Raw genomic sequence first — 18,982 nt, forward strand, 5'->3', positions numbered from 1 at the left:
CTCTCTATCGAATATTTTCTGGACATTGTTTTTTGTACATGATTTTGGATACAAACATAGGCCTACTGTATATTTTTCTACTATGAACCTACTGTATGAGGGATTTATTGTTCCTTCTATTTTATATATCAGTATATTTATTTATTTTTGTACCGTTTTCATATGATCCACTTTTTCTATTGCTGCCTGTGGAAGAGTTAAATGCATTTCATGCACTGAATATCCAGCTACTTGTGTTTGAAATCCTGTCAAATGGGACGAAGCAAAGGCTTTAAATAAATAACAGTTTACAGTATGGACTTGTGCTTTTTTTGGGGGGGGGGGGGGGGGGGGGGGGGACTATGTATTATACATTCCTATGGCCTTAAGATCAGGAATGAGTAAAAATGGAGTAAAAATCTAATATGTGCCTCTGAGAGGTAGTGGAGTAGAAGTAAAAGTATTTGGAAATACTCCAGTAAAGTAAAAAGAAATCCTCAAAAGTGTACTTAAGTAAGTACAGTACTTGAGTAAATGTACTCTATTACTTTACACCACTGGTTAGTATATCTGCTGCTATATGTTTTAACCTCATGTATATATCTGTTACATATATTTTATCTGCCTCATAACGTTGCCTCATTTCATATCTCACCTGCTTGTATATATTTCACTCATATCAGGAATATGTGAATGTTTGTCCCTTTCCTGGAAAATACAACATAATTCCACCTGCTGTGTTTCACCTGTAAACCAGGCTGTGATGTGACATTAAAGTTTAACGTTAAAGTTCTACACCAAATCTACAAGGCCACAAATAGCTGCTACAAGCTCAATAAATGGTCGCGTTGTGAGCAGATCTGCAAGGTCCACACACGCGCTGTAGAGCTTGTAGATCTGCTGTTTTATTTCATTTGATGTCAATGGGATTGTGAACCCTGATAAGATAAACCAGATACTGTTGAAGAGGAAGAGGGAAGATTGACAGGAGAGACTCTTCATCACAACATGAAAACCTGAAGAGAATGGACTTTTCAGTGCTCAGTGGTGGAAAAAGTACTGGCATGTTTTATTTTTATTTTTATATACAATATTTGATGTTATGAGTGAGGTCACATAAATAATCATAATGTAGTAGTGATTGGAACATAGGTAGAATGATAGATAGATAGAAGTCTAAACCCACATTTATATTCATCAAACATATCCACTTAATTAAAGAAAAATATAATAAAAGTGCGTTCCTCAGATGATGATTATAATTCGTGGTTTGCTTTTAACTCTTTATTGTCCTAAAATACAGAATCATTTTTTAAAATGTATTCATCGGCAACGAGCATGTTAATATTACAACACCAACAAGTAAAACAACAAGTTAGTCATTTCATATCACAGTCACATTCTAATGTAAAGCAACACACCTGTCTGTGGTAGATAGGTACAGGCTGCCCTCTAGTGGCACAACACTAAAACTACAACAGCAGTGAGGAGAAAGTGAGGAGATAACTACTCTATAAAACTATAAATATCACATTAAAGACATTTATCTCAGCAGTGATTATGTTACTTTGAAACAAGCTAATTACAATAGTAAAACTTGTTTAGTCTTGTGGGGTTGTTGTGGGCATGTAGCTCCAATCGGAACCTCACCCTCCGCTGTATAGCTCCGAGATGAGGTTCCATATCGTTCTCTGCCGTTCGGCTGAAAAATGTCCGCACATTTGCCACTTTACATGTTTCTTACCCCTTTCTGCACATCGTATCCAAAAAGTAAAGGTATTCTGAAATGATCACAGATGTTTGAAATTTTAACTCACCATAAAATCTAACAAACGAGTTGAAAAAAGCACTTTATTCGCCTCTCTCCTCCGCCGGTTACATGTTTTTAAGACATTGCGCAAGAGTTGCGCCCATAGAGATAACATTACTGATTGCCCTACTGGTCAAATGTTGAATTGCATCTTCTAATGCATAATATTATTGAACTGGCTCAGGAGAGAAGCGATTTAAACACTTTTTTCAACTCGTTTGTTAGATTTTATGGTGAGTTAAATTTCAAACATCTGTGATCATTTCAGAATATCTTTACTTTTTGGATACGATGTGCAGAAAGGGGTAAGAAACATGTAAAGTGGCAAATGTGCGGACATTTTTCAGCCGAACGGCAGAGAACGATATAGGACCTCATCTCGGAGCTACATAGCGGAGGGAGAGGTACTATATGGGGCTAGGCATGTAGACAATTTTGTGGTTTGTAGTTCGTTTGGAGTGTAGGCTCCATTGAAAGAAAACTACAAACAAAATGGCTGCCACGTGGGCTCAACCTCTGCGCTTCTCTCCTATTGGTTGAAGCCTCAAGCCTGCCCAGTCAACGTTCATCAATGGACGCATAGACGCTGGACTGGTCGAGTCGTCCACGACACTTTATCTGTTTATAAAACACTCTAAACGGGTCATTAACATGTTTACTTTTATTTCATGATTGTACATCAACTGAAGAGAAGAAGACCTTTGATGTTTCTGACTTGATGATACAGAGGAACGTGTGAAGAATGGAGGGTAAGTTCAGTTAGTCTAACAGTTAGACTGTGTTGATGTCCAGACAGACAGAGTTCAGTGGAAAGTGTCTGTTATTGAATAACGCACACGTGAGTCCAACTGTACTTAATTATTAAGTACAGTTGGACTAAAAGTTATTAAGTCTTAATCACGTGGTTAACTTTTATTCAACTCTTTCACATGTTTCTCTCTCTGATTCACTGCAAGTTTAGTGTGTTGCTCCCGCTCGGTCGCACACTAGTGACGTCATAGCACGTCGACTCTGTAGTCTTTCTGGCACACCACAATCACACCACAGAAAGTAACTAAGTGCATTTTCTCAAGAGCTGTACTTAAGTACAATGTTATATATCTGACTTTGTCCGTGTGCGTGTCGCGTGTCTGGGTCGGGTGTATGTCCGTCCGCTATTCTGATTGGCTGCGCTATAAACAAATATTGATGACAACACAAACTCTCCATGGATGAGCACGGGGCTCATCAAAGGCGCCGCTACCTTCACACAGGGTGTGATTTTTTTTTTTTAACTTTCCTAGGAGAATTTTCAATTGTCAGTACTTTTACTTCAACTCCACTAGATCTCAGAGTCAGATATTGTACTTTTCACTCCACTACAATTATTTGAAAACTTAAATTACTAGTCATTTTGTAGATTTGATTATTATCACAAAACATACATTATTTAACCCCCCGTGATTGGTGGAAACTTTTTGCAGGAAGTTAACTGGCAGGAGTGAACCAGGTGGTTTGTGTGTGTGAAACACGTCATTTGTTTGTGTAGGTCATTCCAGATGTCTGTCTGTTTGTTCACTGTTTGTTTTTGTTTTTCACTCAAAAAAAACCCAGAAGAGGCTATTGGAGAACCTGATTTGGATAGGGACACATGATCTGATGCAGGACAATGTCACTATGACAGAAAGAGACAAGATGGGTCTGTTCCAAACCAAATACTCTGTTGCCACACTCGTTCATTTGCTCCATAGATCCCAATGGAAGTGGGGGAATAAGTTGTGAAATAAAAAGTCAGATTATAAAACTGGAATTAGGGAAAAGGCCTTTTTTACATTATCTTAGTTAAAACCATTCCATGATTTCCCCATGCCCACACACACACACACACACTTTGTTCGAGTCTGAGAATCTAAATATCATGCACGTCCTACATATACATTTCGGACATTTGAAAATAGCAGATCTACAAGCTCACAATGCGTCGCATCGCGACACATTGTGAGCTTGTAGATCTGCTATTTTCAAAAGATCTTCATACATTTGATAACATGTGAAACGGGACATTCTGCGCTGAGTACTTTCTACTTCTGGTACTTCAAGTACATTTTGATGTCAATACTTTTGTACTTTTACTCAAGTAAATTTAGAATTCCTAACCTTGACTATTTCTACATTGCAGTATTGATACTTAAGTAAGAAATAGAAATGTGAGTACTTTTTCCACCACTGCCAGAGTTTACAGCACAAAGTTTTTCTTCTGCCTCAAGGAAAAGGCTGGTCACTAGCCTTTTTATGTCGCAACTTGATTATGGAGATGTTGTGTACCGATTTGCCTGTTCCTCAACATTGGGCAGACTTGATCCCCTGTTTCATGCTGCACTGAGGTTTATTACCAGCTCTACCTACAGGACACACCATTGTATTCTGTACTCTTTAGTAGGATGGTCCTCCTTAGCATCTCGCAGGTTGCTACATTGGCACACTTTTATCTACAAAGCCATTCTTGGTAATCTCCCTAGTTATATTTGTTCAAAATTTAATTTAGTCCAAAATTCGCTTAACCTCAGATGAAATGCTTGGATGCGCTACGTCATACCAGACACCAAATCTGAGGCAGGGAAAAAAAGCCTTGCATTTTTTGGGCCCTGGTCGTGGAATGACCTACAGACCAGATTAAAATTGGCTTCTTTGACCCCCTAGTGAGTTTTAAGAGGATTGCCATGGGCACATTCTCCAGCCATTGCTCCTGCTTTGACGAGTAGCAAATGCTGTGATCTTAGTTTTGTATTAGTTTAGTAGTTTTATGATGTATTGTTGTTATTAGCCTTTTAATAATTAGTCTGTATTTGGTGCTATTGGTAGTAGATTTTTGGTATTATGGATGACATGTTTGTCTTTGTTATGTCTTGTTATGTTGTTACTGGCAGAGCTGTGTAACATTTATTTGCCTCTTCTCTTGGCCAGTGCACACTCGTAAAAGAGACATTGGTCTCAATGTGATTTTACTGGTTAAATAAAGGTTAAATAAAAATAATTAAAAAAGTTAAATGTGTTAAATGTGTGTATATATATATACATAAAACACACAGGATGAAAGTGGTGTCGTGGGGACCTCGTACAGGTCCCCACGACACCCCTAGTAATAAAGGGTGATCGGGCTTTTGCCGTCCAAGCACCTAGGCTATGGAACGCCCTACCCCTGGCAATCACAAAAGCCAATTCTCTGACATCTTTTAAATCACTTCTAAAAACACATCTGTTCAGGAAAGCCTTCCCCTAGGTCACCTCATCTGCTATAATTGTGTTGCGTATGTCTGTATCTGTTTGTTTGTCGATGTGGGCAACGAGACCATAGTTTTTGTTTTGGTCTCCTTTTAGCTTGATTGATAAAATGTGTTTCTTTTCTTTTCTTTCTTTATTGCTTGTCAGAATTAACTTGTTAACTATTGTGGTATAGTGCATTAATCTGTGGGACTATTTGCCCTTGTTTAAGGAGAATGAAAGAGTCCAGGCATGGCTTCTACTTTGTTACTTTATTTAATAAAGTACCCTAGGTGGCGTTAGCTATGATCATCTATTCTAGTTTCATATCCATTTGAAAGTTGTGGCAGAAAACGTGTATTTAGTAATATCTCCACTTTTCCATGAGTTTCACGTGGACCACATTCTCTGTAGGTGACGGAACCACATTCACAGCAGCACTAATTACAATGTGAACTCAGTGAGCTCATACGGTATGGGGCACACAAATTGATACTAGGTGTGATTAAATACCCCGTATCAACCATAACGCTCTTGTCATTTCTTGTCCCCCATACGTGTTAATTGAAGGACGTTAACATTTTAGTGCTGCTGTGAATCACTTATTGAAGGAAGCAATGATCACTCAAAGCCCATGATCTATGGCTGTGTATATGTAATACATAAATGTATGTGATATCACAGCCATTCTATTGCTAAACCTAATTAAGTCTACAAAGTGAAAGCATTTTTCAGTCACAGAAGCTACTTGACATTTCTGTCTCTGGTGATCTTGTAGAAAAGTCCTTTTCAAAACCACTCCTCATTCCTTGGTTACGGACAAAGATTGACAGTGAGATGTACCCTGGGGTTGTCTGGACAAATCCAGAGCATACAGCGTTCTCCATCCCATGGAAGCATGCTTTGAGACAGGATTCCACTAGCAGGGATGTGCTAATCTTTAAGGTAAACCTATTGTTTCATCATGCATAATAATCTGTAATACATTTGACATGCATATCCATCACACATGATGTGCCATATACTGTAATTCTGATGTCAGCAGACCGGTTTAATCCTTTCTTCTCGTGTTCTTTCACTTTGTGTCCTTTGTGATCGTCCGTCTATAGGCCTGGGCAGAGGTCAGTGGTAATGGAAAGGCTCATGGAGACACCTCTGTCTGGATGAGGAACTTCCGCAGTGCCCTCCGTGCCAAGGGCTTTAAATTGGTGTCTGATAACAAGAACGATGCTGCTAACCCCCACAAAGTGTTCCGCTGGCCGGAAAAGGCATTTTTGGGAGGTGAGGATACAGCAGGAAATCCATAATCAGTGCCTTTCAGCGTTCTATGATAACACATGATGTGGTTGTTAAGTACGGTATACCACTAGTCGACATGACGTGACCAGTTTGATTGACATGACATGAACACTGTTAAACAGCTAATATCAACAGCTACAGTAAACGTGAGGCACGAAGCAAGATGGCCGCACGGCACTGAGCGCTGACAAACTTTCCTCTTTTTATATATATTTTTCGACTCATAGACTACTTTTTTTCCACAATTTTTTCAACGTTGATACAATTTAAGATCTAAACTTCACCATTATGGATGGACAATCCGACCCTTTCGCTTCCTCGCCTTACAAACAACAAGAGCCGGGCGACGGACCGAGGGCTAACATGCTAACGGGGGATATAGCTACGCTAATCAAACAAACAATTGAATCGCAGATGGGAACCTGGCAAGGACTAGTAGCTTCCATCGTAAAAGATGCAATTGGCCAAGCTATGGTCCCCATACAGAAAGGTTTGGCAGATAATGGCGATATGCTTAAGTCCCTGAAAGGGCAACTAGTGGTCCACGCTGAAAAGTTTGACACGATGTCCAACCGATTAGATAGCCTGCAAGCGGATGTACGCACGGGCGAGGGAATCAATGATTCCTGCCTTGCTGAATTGATTAGGGTCCAGAAGAAGCTGAACGAGCTGGAGGATCGGGCCAGAATTAATAATGTCAGATTGGTCGGTTTGCCGACTGGTGCTGAAGGAGATGATCCGAGGGGTTACCTGCAGAAGATGTTACCCAAATGGATTCCAACCATGAAGAGCTTGCGTAATGCGGTGGTGACCGTCGACAAGGCACATAGAATCTTCTCCAACAAGAAATCGGGACCGAAAACGATGATCTTCAGGCTTCTACACTTCCCCGACCGACAGGCGATCCTGGAGGGAGCACGGAAAGCCAAGCCGACTCTACCTGGGGGAGCCAAATTGCTGTTTTTTGCCGATTACAGCCCTGGTACGACGAAAGACCGCCGCGCGTTCAAAGAAATACGCACCAAATTGTGGCAAAAAGGCATCGAGTCGTATCTCATCTACCCGGCCATTCTTAAAGTCAACTACAAGGGCAGGAAAATGTCTTTTAACACGGCGGAGGAAGCGAGAGACGCCTTGGATCCAGCGGCGATGGAGGGCGAGACGATGGAGGAGGAGGCTGCGGAGATCGACAACGAGAACGACAACAACGATGCGTAATGGAGATGGGTGAGCTGTGGAGTGGGCAGACATGGACAAGCGACTGCACTGGGGGTTTAATTTTTTGATTTTTTGAAACATTTATATGCATATTCGCTTGTTTGTTTTATTTTTTGTTTTGAAGAAAACCAAGGCACCTTAGAAAGTATTTTACAGTCCATATAGTATATTGTGTTCAGGGCATTGCATATGATAAGACTATACGAGGTAAATAGTCGTCTGTATATTTTTATATATATTTTTTTATTTATTTTATTTTTAAAATGCAATGTTCTTTTCTTTTGCGGTGGACTGCTAAACCTGGAAGAGAGGTGTATGTTTAGGTTGAGTTTTAACTGCGCCACGGTAGCCGAAAGGCTCCGTGCTCCAATGTTTTTTCTTTTTTTTTCTCTCTTTTCTTTTCTCTTCTCCGTTCGTTTTACTGGAGCCGCGGTGAGAGTGACGCCACCCTTTGGTGTGATGGTCTTTTCGGTCACATAGTTAATAAGTATGTATCAACGAATACGTATGTTTGAGTTGTGTTTACCTAGGATTATGTAGGTTATTTTTCTATCATTTATTTTGTATCTGTGGGTAAGGTTTCATCATTGTATTAATAATGGGGGGGGGGGGCAGACAGTGTTCAGTGACAGACGTTGCTAAGTGTTTCTCACTGATGTTACAAAGTCAGGGGAGGGGGGTGGGGGGAAGTAAGGGAGCGAGTGGGAGGGAGGGGGGGGCGAGTGGGAGGGGGCGGGCAGAGGGAGGGGGGTGGGGGGAAGGACTCCTCGAAGTTCCACTAACAAATCACAACAAATCCAAGGCAAGGTTAATGACATGGGAAGGTTAGAGTCCTTTAATGTATTATCTTTTAATGTCAGAGGTCTAAACACACCACAAAAACGCTCTAAGGTCCTAGATTACTTACGAAGGAAGAAAATTGACATTGCTCTTTTGCAGGAAACGCATCTTAAACTTGAAGACACCCCCAGAGTTCAAAATAAGTTCTATAAATCAGTTGTGGCCTCATCAGATGGTACGCGTACAAAAGGAGTGATGATATTGTCAAGGCGCAACATAAATATTACCGTTGATAAGATAGGCGCAGACAGGAAGGGACGTTTGGCATTCTGCTGTACATCCATTCAGGGCAAAAAAGTTGCATTTGTTAGCATTTATGCACCAACCGTTTTTGAAGCTGACTTTTTCCCCTCAATCACTGCAGAACTTCTAAAGTTAAATGATTATCAGCTATATATCGGCTCAGATATGAATGCTCTATTTGATAGCAAAATAGACAAATCCTCTTTATCTATGGCATCTGTTCAGGACTCTGCATCCAAAGCATTAAGTTGTTTTGTTAAAGATCTCCACCTGGTGGATGTATGGAGAGTGCACAACCCCTTTGAGAAGGACTACACCTATTTCTCCCCTAGGCATAAAAGTTTCAGTAGAATTGATTACATCTTAATTTCCTCTGGCTTGCTGTCCACTGTACATTCAGTAGAATTTTTACCCAGGCTTCTGTCGGATCACAGCCCGGTGATATCTTCATTTGACTACGGAAATATTAAAAATAAGGCTTCGAGATGGAGGTTTAACTGCACTTTGTTGAAAAATGAAGAATTTATTACTCAATTGAGGACGAAACTGGCTGAGTTTATTTCTATAAACAAAGACAGTGTTGCGGATATGACTGTAGTCTGGGCCACGGTTAAAGGGTTTATTAGAAATAATGCAATATGGTTTAGTTCCCATCTACATAAAACCAGACTGCAAGATATTTCCCGGTTGGAAAAACAATGTAAGGAGTTAGAAGACACGCTTGAAAGGAACTACACCATGTCTATAGAAAACGAGCTTAAATCCAAACAAGCAGAATTAAATGATTTATTAAGACGCAGGGCAGAATACATGATTCACATAACTAAACACAAGTACTACGCAGAGGGCAGCAGGCCTAGCCATTTACTGGCATTAACACTTAAACGACAAGAAGCTAAGAGGGCTATACCAGCTATTAAATGTGTTAAAAGAGGTGTGGTTTCATCAACAGAGGAAATAAATGAGACATTTAAAGATTTTTTTAAAAACCTATATACAGGGGGTGGTGTCCCATCAGAGGAGGACTTTACAGAGTTTTTTGAAGGACTGGACTTGCCTAGTTTAACATCAGAGGAGACAGAGAAATTGGATGCGCCTATTTCATTAGGGGAATTACTTAAAGCTGTGCAAGATACTAACAAGGGCCGTTCACCTGGTATAGATGGTATCCCAGTGGAGCTGTATTTAGCAATTTGGGAGGTTGTTGGTCCTATATGGTTGGAAACTTTGAACTATGCAATTGAAAAGGGTTTTTTTCATAGAGACCTGAACACAGCTCTGATTACAGTTATTCCAAAACCCGGAAAGGATCCCCTGGAGTGTGCAAATTATAGACCAATTTCATTGATAAATGCAGACCTAAAAATATTTTCTAAAGTTCTGGCCAGCAGGCTTGAGACGGTCATTGGGAAAATAATTAGTCCTGATCAAACTGGATTTATTAAAGGCCGTCTCGCCGCTGACAATATTCGTAGACTCCTCCACATTCTGAGTGCAACAGGCAAGATTCCTCCTGCATGTGGCCTACTGTTTATTGATTTCGAAAAAGCTTTCGATCGCTTGGAGTTTCCCTATATATGGAAGGTATTAGAAAAATTCAAATTTGGAAACCATTTTATCAATATGATTCGAACTTTGTATGCTACTCCATCAGCTAGGGTCAATGTTGGAGGAGGCCTCTCGGAACTGTTTGATATAAAACGTGGGGTTAGGCAAGGGGATCCGATTTCGCCACTCATTTTTAATTTATCCATCGAGCCATTGGCGCAATTGATTAGGAGCTGTGTTCGGATCTCTCCTATTACGGTGGGCACGACATCACATTCCGTCTCGATGTATGCTGATGACGCATTGATATATATGGCGGATGTGCAGAGATCACTCCCGGTTGTGTTGGAAATATTGGAGAATTTTGGGTACTTTTCAGGTTGTAAGGTTAATTTATCAAAAACTGCATTAATGCTTGTGAATGTGGACCAATGTGACGTGACCATTCCTCCCCAGATTATTGTTACTGATGAAGTGTCTTATTTGGGTATCAAAATTAGTGTTTCTCTAGCGGCTATAGCTAAAACAAATTTTTCATTAGTTTCTACAAAAATAGAAGACGATATCAATAGATGGAAACATCTGCCATCGTCAGTACCAGCGCGTATAGCGGTGGTTAAGATGAATATCTTACCACGCATCAACTTCATCAGCTCAATGGTCCCGTTGGCACCACCAGCGGGATATTGGAAAAAGCTGGATACCTCATTAAGAAAATACATTTGGAATGGTAAAAAGCCGAGCATAAAATGGTCTGTGCTTCAATACAGAAAGTCTGATGGGGGATGGGCATGTCCTAATTTCAAACTGTATCACTGGTCATTTGTATTAAGAAGTCTTAATGTCATGATGGAGGATGTTATTACATCTTCATGGAAAGAATTGGAGTGTGACTTATTAGCCCCTGTACAATTGAAGGATTTCCTCCTGATGGGTATTTCTACCAGAAAATGTAATCTATACTATGGACCGATTTTTTCATATTTGTTACAGGTGTTTAGAACAGTAGAGAGATTCATAGGATTTAAAAGTAAATGGTGTAAAGCAGCTCCGATATGGAATAACAACCACATTTTGTCTGGGGGGAGACCACTGGTTAACAGAAATTGGGAGGAGAAGGGCATTAGGACTCTCCAAGATATTAATGGTTCGGTTAACATTCTAGATTTTCAAGATATAGTCTCAAAATATGGTGTCGATAGGCATTCTCTATTCTTTTATTTCAAAGTGAGATCCGTTTGTAGGGCCAATAGGGTTCCCTGGGGCACTGAGTTAAAAGACCATCCCATTCTTAGCTGGTTCCAGAGAGCTCCTAAACGAATAGTGTCATATTTGTATGATCAATTAAATTCTCAAAAATATACAACCTCAGCAGGGATGAAAGCCTGGAATTGTGATATAACAGATTTAGGGCTAGAATTGGACTGGGATGCTATTTGGGACAACGTAGCTGGTGCATCAAAAAATCCAAATCATCAGTATATACATCTTAAGTTCTGTCACAGAGCATATGTAACGCCCAGAATCAGGCACCGAATGGGACTGGCACCTGACCCGTATTGCACATTCTGTGCCCCGGGAACCTTGGGCTCTTTTGTACACATGGTATGGGAATGTCCGGGGATTATGGAGTTTTGGGGGAATGTGTTGGGGACTTTATCAGAATTAATGCGAGTACAACTGCCAATGGATCCATTTGTACATCTTTTGAATGATGACTCTAAACTATCTCTTACTGTAAAGGCACGCAAAGTATGGCTAGCAGGACTTACAGCAGCCAAAAAGATTATTGTCCAACGCTGGAAACCTCCTCATGACTTATCCAAAACACATTGGCTAAGGAGCTTTTTGGACATTGCCTATCTAGAACTGTCATCGGCCAGGATTAATCATGCCAAACAGGGCACAATCGATCTGTGGACAAATCTGATATCTGATCTGAAAGATCTATTGACTCGATAATGCTGGAGTTGTGTTGTGTGACTATGTGGAAGGAGGGAGGGATGGGATGGGGGGTTGAAGAGGGGGTAAAGGGAGAGGGGTGGGGGATAATGTTGTTATTTATGATTATTGTTTTATTGTAATGCATATTTGTTTGTGAAAATGTAAAATCAATAAAAATTGAATAACAAAAAAAAAAAAAAAAACAGCTACAGTAAATATTGGACATGGAGGTCACAGCGTTATTAGCCTGTTTTTTTAAGCCTTATTTGCTGCCTATAACAGTCATAATGCAACACATTGCCCAGTCACAAGGAGTTGCAAGTTCAATCAAAGTTTCATTTCTCCATTGTTGAGTTGGTTGCTAGTAGAGGTGCTGCGATCAAGGTTTTTCCGATCCGATTCTGATCAGGCAGCATCAAAACAGATCCGATCCGATACGGCACATAATAGTCTCTATAATACTGTATATCTTATGTTGACCCCCCCTCCGCACACCGCGCAGAAAAAAAGAAAAAATATTTTGCTGAAATCTCTGAATCACTTTCTCTTTTATCCCAAATGCGTCCCCATCAGTGCAAAGAAAGAGCCTCGATGGCATTGTCTTTTTTAATAAGACGGACAATAATAAATCCCGTGGGTTAATGATTAATCACCAGGTTCGAGAGAGCAGTGGTGGAAAAAAATAGCAGATCTACAAGCTCACAAGCACTTAAGTACAATACTTGAGTAAATGTACTTACTTACTTTACACCACTGTGAGAGAGAGGCTTGTGTCGCTAAAGCGAGTGTTGATATTCAGCCAAAACGATATTAGCTGATATCGTGCCAATATTCAATCTGTTAATCAGATCGTGGCATCTCTAATACTAACTACTGATACTGATCAGATGTCATCAAGAAAGTTTAATGTTATATGATACTGTATATGGGTCTGGCTCTACATACTGTATTAAGTTCCCTATAGTTATTTTGTTGAGAAAATGATGTGTTTAAATATGTCTAAATACATGTAGTTTCACCAACACATCTCAATTTTCATTCCCCTTATCTTCAGACTTTATTGACCAACACCAGAGTTTCCTGGTTCAGAGGGTGACGAGGGTCGACCCCATCCTGGATCTGCTCTACAAGGAGGGTGTCATCACCAAAGAGGGCTACGATGATGTCATGTCTAAGCCCACCAGTCAGGATAAGATGAGGGAACTCATCTCTAAATACCTGAACTCCAGCAAATCCAAAGTCATTTTCTACAAAGGTCTTGAGGAACACGAGCCGTTACTTCTTTTTTATCTGTAAGTAATTCTCATTTAAATTCATTTTTAGGCCAAACTTTGTAATAATACAAGATAATTTACCTTTTCAGGCCATGAAGCTTTAGGTATTATCTTACTCATTGTTCCTTTTTCAATTCATAATTCTTACAAATAGTATATTTTTTTCTCCCCTGGATTTGCATTATTATGACAGGGATGTAGTTGTTTTTATGTTTGTATTTTTTGAATTGTATTTGTTGTTTTTTTATTGTGGTGCTAACTTCACGCAAAGTGATCTTCAAGGGACAAACAATGTATTCTGGGGTTTTTGTACTTGTATGTATTTTTCACATTGTTCATAAGCTTTGAATAAGTAACTGTTAAATGTTTGATCCTAAGCAGTAGTACAGTATAATATTTAGGATTGGTAGATTTATATTTTGATAGTGAAACATATATTGCATCTCACAGTAGGTATCCTCAGCCTTCTACTCCACTCGCAGCTCAACTTGAAGGAGCGTCTTCATCCGTCTCAGGTGAGTGCAGTTTAAAGTTGATTGACTATAAATGGAGATTCAAATTGTTTCCATAGCAGTCACTGAACACGATGACATTCCAATAAGAATAACAGTAATTCCTGGGTTGAATTGTCAAATCATGCTGGGATAACATGGGTCAACTGACTGCTATTATTACATTTAAACTCTTGTATAAATTGTGTATGGCCTATTGACATTGTGCATACTAAGATTGTTGCTGATCTGTCCAACGGTTAGTGAGATTTCCTGATCTGAAGACAATGCCCTGGTACAACCCTCTTTCCACTGAAGGTGGGTCTGTCAGCCTCATTTATTATTATCTTATTTTTCATCAGACTGGATCAACAGTAAAGTACACTTTTGATGCATCTTTCTCTCTCGCACGCACGCACGCACGCACGCACGCACGCACGCACGCACGCACGCACACACACGCACGCACGCACACACACACACACACACACACACACACACACACAGCACTCCCAATGGAACTTTCCCAGCCTTTTCTTTTAAAGTGATCTGTTAACCCCTTAAACCGTAGTCCCCCAGGGTATAGAAAGCCCCTTACTTTTCCTCTTTACACAAAATATCTTTACAGAGGACAGCAGATCTATGAGCTCACAACGTGTTACATTGTGACCTTGTAGATCTGCTATATTCAGGTTCAATTGGTTAAAGTTTAAATAAGTATATTTTGATAGTAAAATTTACAAAATGTAAAGGTATTTACAAGAACTGACGAACAGAGGACCCTAACCCTACACAAAATGTACATTAATGTGAAAGTTGTGTACTGTAGGTCTATATATATGTAGGATTTCCAGCTAATCTCTTATACCAAGAATTAAAATGTCCAGTCAAAGTATTGATTCATTATTATTATATATAGACCAAATCAGAATGCATGTAAACAAACTGGTTGGAGGTATTTCTCCACAGCAAAGAAGAAGCAACTTGTATAAAACCTACTTCAGGCCTACAATGGCTGTGATATGCCATTTGTGTCATGTATTACATATACACAGCCATAAAAACTGCATGTGTGCTCACTGATTAATTCATTGCTGTGACTTGGGGTTAGCTCTGATCATCTAGTTTCATATCCATTTGAAAGTTGTGGCAGAAAACGTGTATTTAGTAATATCTCCACTTTTCCATGAGTTTCACGTGGACCACATTCTCTGTAGGTGCCGGAACCACATTCACAGCAGCACTAATTACAATGTGAACTCAGTGAGCTCATACGGTATTTTTTTAATTTATTTTTTATTTAACCAGTAAAATCACATTGAGACCATTGTCTCTTTTACGAGTGTGCACTGGCCAAGAGAAGAGGCAAATAAATGTTACACAGCTCTGCCAGTAACAACATTACAGGACATAAGAAAGACAAACATGACATCCGTAATACCAAAATCTACTACCAATAGCACCAAATACAGACTAATTATTAACTCACTGAGTGCCATTAACGTGTTTCACGTGTTTTTACCGCTATGGCGCTGGGTGCCATTAACGTGTTTCACGTGTTTTTGAAAAATTAGCATACATTTTCTTTTTCTTTTTTTTGAAAAACATGTTCAAACCCCAAGATATCATCTGAAGATATGCAGCTCCATCCACTCCTTGTTTAACTTAGAACTGAAAAAGGCTGTATCTCGCTTCCTAAGCACTTTTTGTTTTCTGTGAAAAAAACTCTGGCACTTTTCAGAATCAATTCTGAAATAATTCTGGCAATCCTGGCACTCAATAAGTTAAAAGGCTAATAACAACAATACATCATAAAACTACAAAACTAATATAAAACTAAGATCACGGCATTTGCTACTCGTCAAAGCAGGAGCAATGGCTGGAGAATGTGCCCATGGCAATCCTCTTGGGGCACACAAATTGATACTAGGTGTGATTAAATACCCCGCAGCAACCACAACGCTCCTGTCATTTTTGAGCGGCGTAGCCGCTCCTATAAGTGGGTTTGGGACCGTCGTGAAAAGGCTGTAGTGAAAATTTGTCTTTCGCTGTACTGTGATTGGCTGACTCTATTCACACCCTTTGCTCAGTACTGTGATTGGCTAGCGAAACGCATGATGAAATTAATACCCTATAAATAGCACCACGCACTTAAAAAAAAATACGTGAGCTTCCATCACTGTGATGACCACTGTTGTTGCTAAATAACACCGCTCACTTCACACTGGGTGTGATTTTATTTTTTGTGTCTCATGCGTGTTTTAGTGCTGCTGCAAGAGTACCGCTGGCCGGAAGAGGCACCTCCAGGTAAGGTACCTTTGGGAGGTGAGGATACAGCAGGAAATCCATAATCAGTGCCTTTCAGCGTTCTATGATAACACATGATGTGGTTGTTAAGTACGGTATACCACTAGTCGACATGACGTGGCCAGTTTGATTGACATGACGTGAACACTGTTAAACAGCTAATATCAACAGCTACAGTAAATATTGGACATGGAGGTCGCAGCGTTATTAGACTGGCTTGTTTTGGAGCCTTACTTGCTGCCTATAACAGTCATAATGCAGCGTATTGCCCAGTCACAAGGAGTTGCAAGTTCAATCAAAGTTTCATTGTTGAGTTGGTTGCTAGTAGAGGTGCTGCGATCAAGGTTTTTCAGATCCGATTCTGATCAGGCAGCATCAAAACAGATCCGATCCGATACGGCACATAATAGTCTCTATAATACTGTATATCTCATGTTGACCCCCCCTCCGCACACCGCTCAGAAAAAAAGAAAAAATATTTTGCTGAAATCTCTGAATCACTTTCTCTTTTATCCCAAATGCGTCCCCATCAGTGCAAAGAAAGAGCCTGGATGGACAGCTAGGACTACTATGTTGCAAAAGACGCCATCTAAGTTTCCCTTTTATGTAGGCATAATAAATCCTGTGGGTTAATGATTAATCACCAGGTTCGAGAGAGCAGTGGTGGAAATAGCAGATCTACAAGCTCACAAACATTGTGAGCTTGTAGATCTGCCATTTTCAAATGGACGAAATGTATATAGGGGCTGAAGTGGTTACTGTATGTTTTGTAATAATAATCAAAACCAACAAAGTAACTATTAACTAAAGTTTTTCAAATAATTGTAGTAGAGTAAAAGTATAATATTTGCCTCTGAGATGTAGTGGAGTAGAGGTAAAAGTACTGACATTTAGAAATACTCCAGTAAAGTAAAATATACCTCAAAATTGTACTTAAGTACAATACTTGAGTAAATGTACTTGGTTACTTTACACCACTGCGAGAGAGAGGCTTGCGTCGCTAAAGCGAGTGTTGATATTCAGCCAAAACGATATTAGCTGACATCTTGACAATATTCGATCTGTTAATCGGATCGTGGCATCTCTAATACTAACTACTGATACTGATCAGATGTCATCAAGAAAGTTTAATGTTATATGATACTGTATATGGGTCTGGCTCTACATACTGTATTAAGTTCCCTATAGTTATTTTGTTGAGAAAAATATGTGTTTAAATAACCTATAACCTAAGTCTAAATACATGTAGTTTCACCAACACATCTCAATTTTCATTCCCCTTATCTTCAGACTTTATTGACCAACACCAGAGTTCCCTGGTTCAGAGGGTGACGAGGGTCGACCCCATCCTGGATCTGCTCTACAAGGAGGGTGTCATCACCAAAGAGGGCTACGATGATGTCATGTCTAAGCCCACCAGTCAGGATAAGATGAGGGAACTCATCTCTAAATACCTGAACTCCAGCAAATCCAAAGTCATTTTCTACAAAGGTCTTGAGGAACACGAGCCGTTACTTCTTTTTTATCTGTAAGTAATTCTCATTTAAATTCATTTTTAGGCCAAACTTTGTAATAATACAAGATAATTTACCTTTTCAGGCCATGAATCTTTAGGTATTATCTTACTCATTGTTCCTTTTTCAATTCATAATTCTTACAAATAGTATATTTTTTTCTCCCCTGGATTTGCATTATTATGACAGGGATGTAGTTGTTTTTATGTTTGTATTTTTTAAATTGTATTTGTTGTTTTTTATTGTGGTGCTAACTTCACGCAAAGTGATCTTCAAGGGACAAACAATGTATTCTGGGGTTTTTGTACTTGTATGTATTTTTCACATTGTTCATAAGCTTTGAATAAGTAACTGTTAAATGTTTGATCCTAAGCAGTAGTACAGTATAATATTTAGGATTGGTAGATTTATGGATAGTAAACATATATTGCATCTCACAGGAGGGATTCTCAGCCTTCTACTCCACTCGCAGCTCAACATGAAGGAGCGTCTCCATCTGTCTCAGGTGAGTGCTGTTTAAAGTTGATTGACTATAAATGGAGATTCAAATAGTTTCCATAGCAGTCACTGAACACGATGACATTCCAATAAGAATAACAGTAATTCCTGGGTTGAATTGTCAAATCATGCTGGTATAACATGGGTCAACTGACTGCTATTATTACATTTAAACTCTTGTATAAATAGTATAAAGCATATATGAAAAAAGAACAGTGGAGATAGGTGTATGGCCTATTGTGCATACTAAGATTGTTGCTGATCTGTCCAACGGTTAGTGAGATTTCCTGATCTGAAGACAATGCCCTGGTACAACCCTCTTTCCACTGAAGGTGGGTCTGTCAGCCTCATTTATTATTATCTTATTTTTCATCAGACTGGATCAACAGTAAAGTACACTTTTGATGCATCTCTCTCTCTCTCTCACACACACACACACACACACACACACACACACACACACACACACACACACACACACACACACACACACACACACACACACACACAACTTGGGGTCAGCTCTGATCTTCTAGTTTCATATCCATTTGAAGGTTGTGGTAGAGAACGTGTATTACGTTAATAAAAGGAACAGAGGAAATGTTTCATATGCAATGAAAGTATCAATATTATTTCCCCTTTTCTTCCAGGGATGACAGCTAAAGAGTTGATCATAAGAAACAAGACACAACTGCAAGATGTTCTGATGGCAGACATCCACTTTATCATCCAGTTGGTATTTCAAGCAAAGCTACTGGTGGGCTTTCAGTATGGCAA

The 18,982-nt window shown here is 39.6% G+C and overlaps 1 protein-coding gene across 1 annotated transcript; it reads left to right on the forward strand.

Moving 5' to 3' along the window:
* Nucleotides 1–2,376: 2,376 nt before the first annotated feature.
* Nucleotides 2,377–18,610, forward strand: LOC311063065 (uncharacterized protein; the record flags this gene model as incomplete). Its single annotated transcript, XM_084082275.1, has 10 exons — nt 2,377–2,538; nt 5,808–5,974; nt 6,139–6,310; nt 13,176–13,413; nt 13,846–13,910; nt 14,151–14,204; nt 16,152–16,193; nt 17,484–17,721; nt 18,148–18,212; nt 18,582–18,610. Exons 1-10 carry the CDS (start codon nt 2,532–2,534, stop codon nt 18,608–18,610), a joined length of 1,077 nt encoding a protein of 358 aa, XP_083938401.1. The 5' UTR covers nt 2,377–2,531.
* Nucleotides 18,611–18,982: the final 372 nt, after the last annotated feature.

Source organism: Gymnoscopelus microlampas (assembly GCF_963454915.1).
Source record: "Gymnoscopelus microlampas genome assembly, chromosome: 16".
Classification (NCBI taxonomy): Eukaryota; Metazoa; Chordata; class Actinopteri; order Myctophiformes; family Myctophidae; genus Gymnoscopelus; species Gymnoscopelus microlampas.